Genomic DNA, 1,576 nt, shown 5'->3' on the forward strand with positions numbered 1-1,576 from the left:
GAAGGAAACAAAGGTCCAGAGGGGGTAAGGAACTTGACTAAGGTCACACAGCAAGTTGACTAAAGACCCAGGTCTTACCTCTGAGGAGGAATTCTTTGTCTGGGAAATTCACAGAGAGTTAATGATGAGGTGGGAGCCATGGGCTTCTGAGACCAGGATATGGTGTGAATAGGTAAGGGACCAGGGAAAGCGTCTTCAGAAGTCTAATTCCTTCCTTTCTCCTCAAGGCCCTCCATCAGCCTGCAATATGACCCCACTGCTCTTGTCCCTAATGGCTGCCCTGGCCCAGGTTCCTGTGGCCTTAGCTGATACCCTGGAAAGGGACAGCTCAGGTAAGCAGTGCCTTTCAGGGTCTTTGTCTGTCTTTTGTCTGTCTAACCAAACTCCTCCACTCTTGGGGAGAAGTCCAACTGGGACTCTTGGAAAGAATGGCTGAGTTGTGGGACCTGAGGGAGGGGAAGGGAGGAGAAATTTGGGGATAGGTTTGGGGCATGGTCCATATAACATGGCTTCAAAACTTTTTCGAGTCCAGGATGGGAACCTTGGGAGAAAGATGGATGGGGTTAGGAGGCAAAACAGGCATGCAGCTGGGAGAAATACTGAAGGTGACTACTGAAAGGAACAGACTGGGAGACTGAGAAGACAGGGAACGAGATGAAAGGACCTTGGAATGGGCCCAGGGAATCCTGGGGCGAGGTTGACTGGGAGACTTTGGGATGGGCCTGGTAGATTGTGTGTGGGGTGTCCCTAGATGCCCTAGCCTTATGGAGGGCAGGGGTCCTGAGAACGGGTTAAGAAAACTCAGCGCAAAGCTGAGGAATCCAGGGCGGGGCGGGGCCGGGAAACCCTGGGTATGTGTGTGTGTGTGTGTGTGTGTGTGTGTGTGTGTGTGTGTGTTGGGGGGTGCTGAAGTCCACACCTAAGTTGCAGCGGGCCCCCGCCTGCCCGCAGAGGACCGGGCCTTCAGCGTCCGCATCGCAGGCACCGCGCCGCTGCAGGGCGTGCTGGGCGGCGCCCTCACCATCCCATGCCACGTCCACTACCTACGGCCACCGCTGAGCCGCCGGGCAGTGCTGGGTTCCCCGCGTGTCAAGTGGACCTTTCTGTCCGGGGGCCGAGAGACCGAGGTGCTGGTGGCGCGGGGGCTGCGGGTCAAGGTGAGCGAGGCCTACCGGTTCCGCGTGGCGCTGCCCGCCTACCCTGCGTCGCTCACCGATGTCTCCCTGGCGCTGAGCGAGCTGCGGCCCAACGACTCGGGCATCTACCGCTGCGAGGTCCAGCATGGCATAGATGACAGCAGCGACGCTGTGGAGGTCAAGGTCAAAGGTAATGGGCGGGGTTGGGGAGAGGTTCCCGAGGAAGGGACGAGAGCTGTCTGAGGAGGGAAGCAAACACCGGGAAGGCACAGCTTGAGTAGAGAAAGGAGTAATGAGATAGAGGCTTTTGCTACCTCTTTTTTCTTTTCAAGTAGAGGAAATTCTACCCACAGTCTAGCTCAAGTCTCTCATGCTGTAGAGTAAGCAATTGGAACTTGACTCGTGTATAGGGCAGGGGTGTTGTTGTTGTTGTTGTTGTT

The 1,576-nt window shown here is 56.3% G+C and overlaps 1 protein-coding gene across 1 annotated transcript in view; it reads left to right on the top strand.

Moving 5' to 3' along the window:
* The first annotated feature begins 247 nt into the window (after window positions 1-247).
* BCAN (brevican) overlaps window positions 248-1,576 on the top strand; it is a 17,646-nt gene continuing 16,317 nt past the window's right edge. The window contains exons 1-2 of the mRNA XM_006861602.1: window positions 248-332; window positions 952-1,326. Of these exons, the coding sequence (XP_006861664.1) occupies window positions 248-332; window positions 952-1,326 (460 nt within the window). The remainder of the gene's footprint in view (window positions 333-951; window positions 1,327-1,576) is intronic.

This window comes from Chrysochloris asiatica, unplaced genomic scaffold (assembly GCF_000296735.1).
Source record: "Chrysochloris asiatica unplaced genomic scaffold, ChrAsi1.0 scaffold00042, whole genome shotgun sequence".
NCBI lineage: Eukaryota > Metazoa > Chordata > Mammalia > Afrosoricida > Chrysochloridae > Chrysochloris > Chrysochloris asiatica.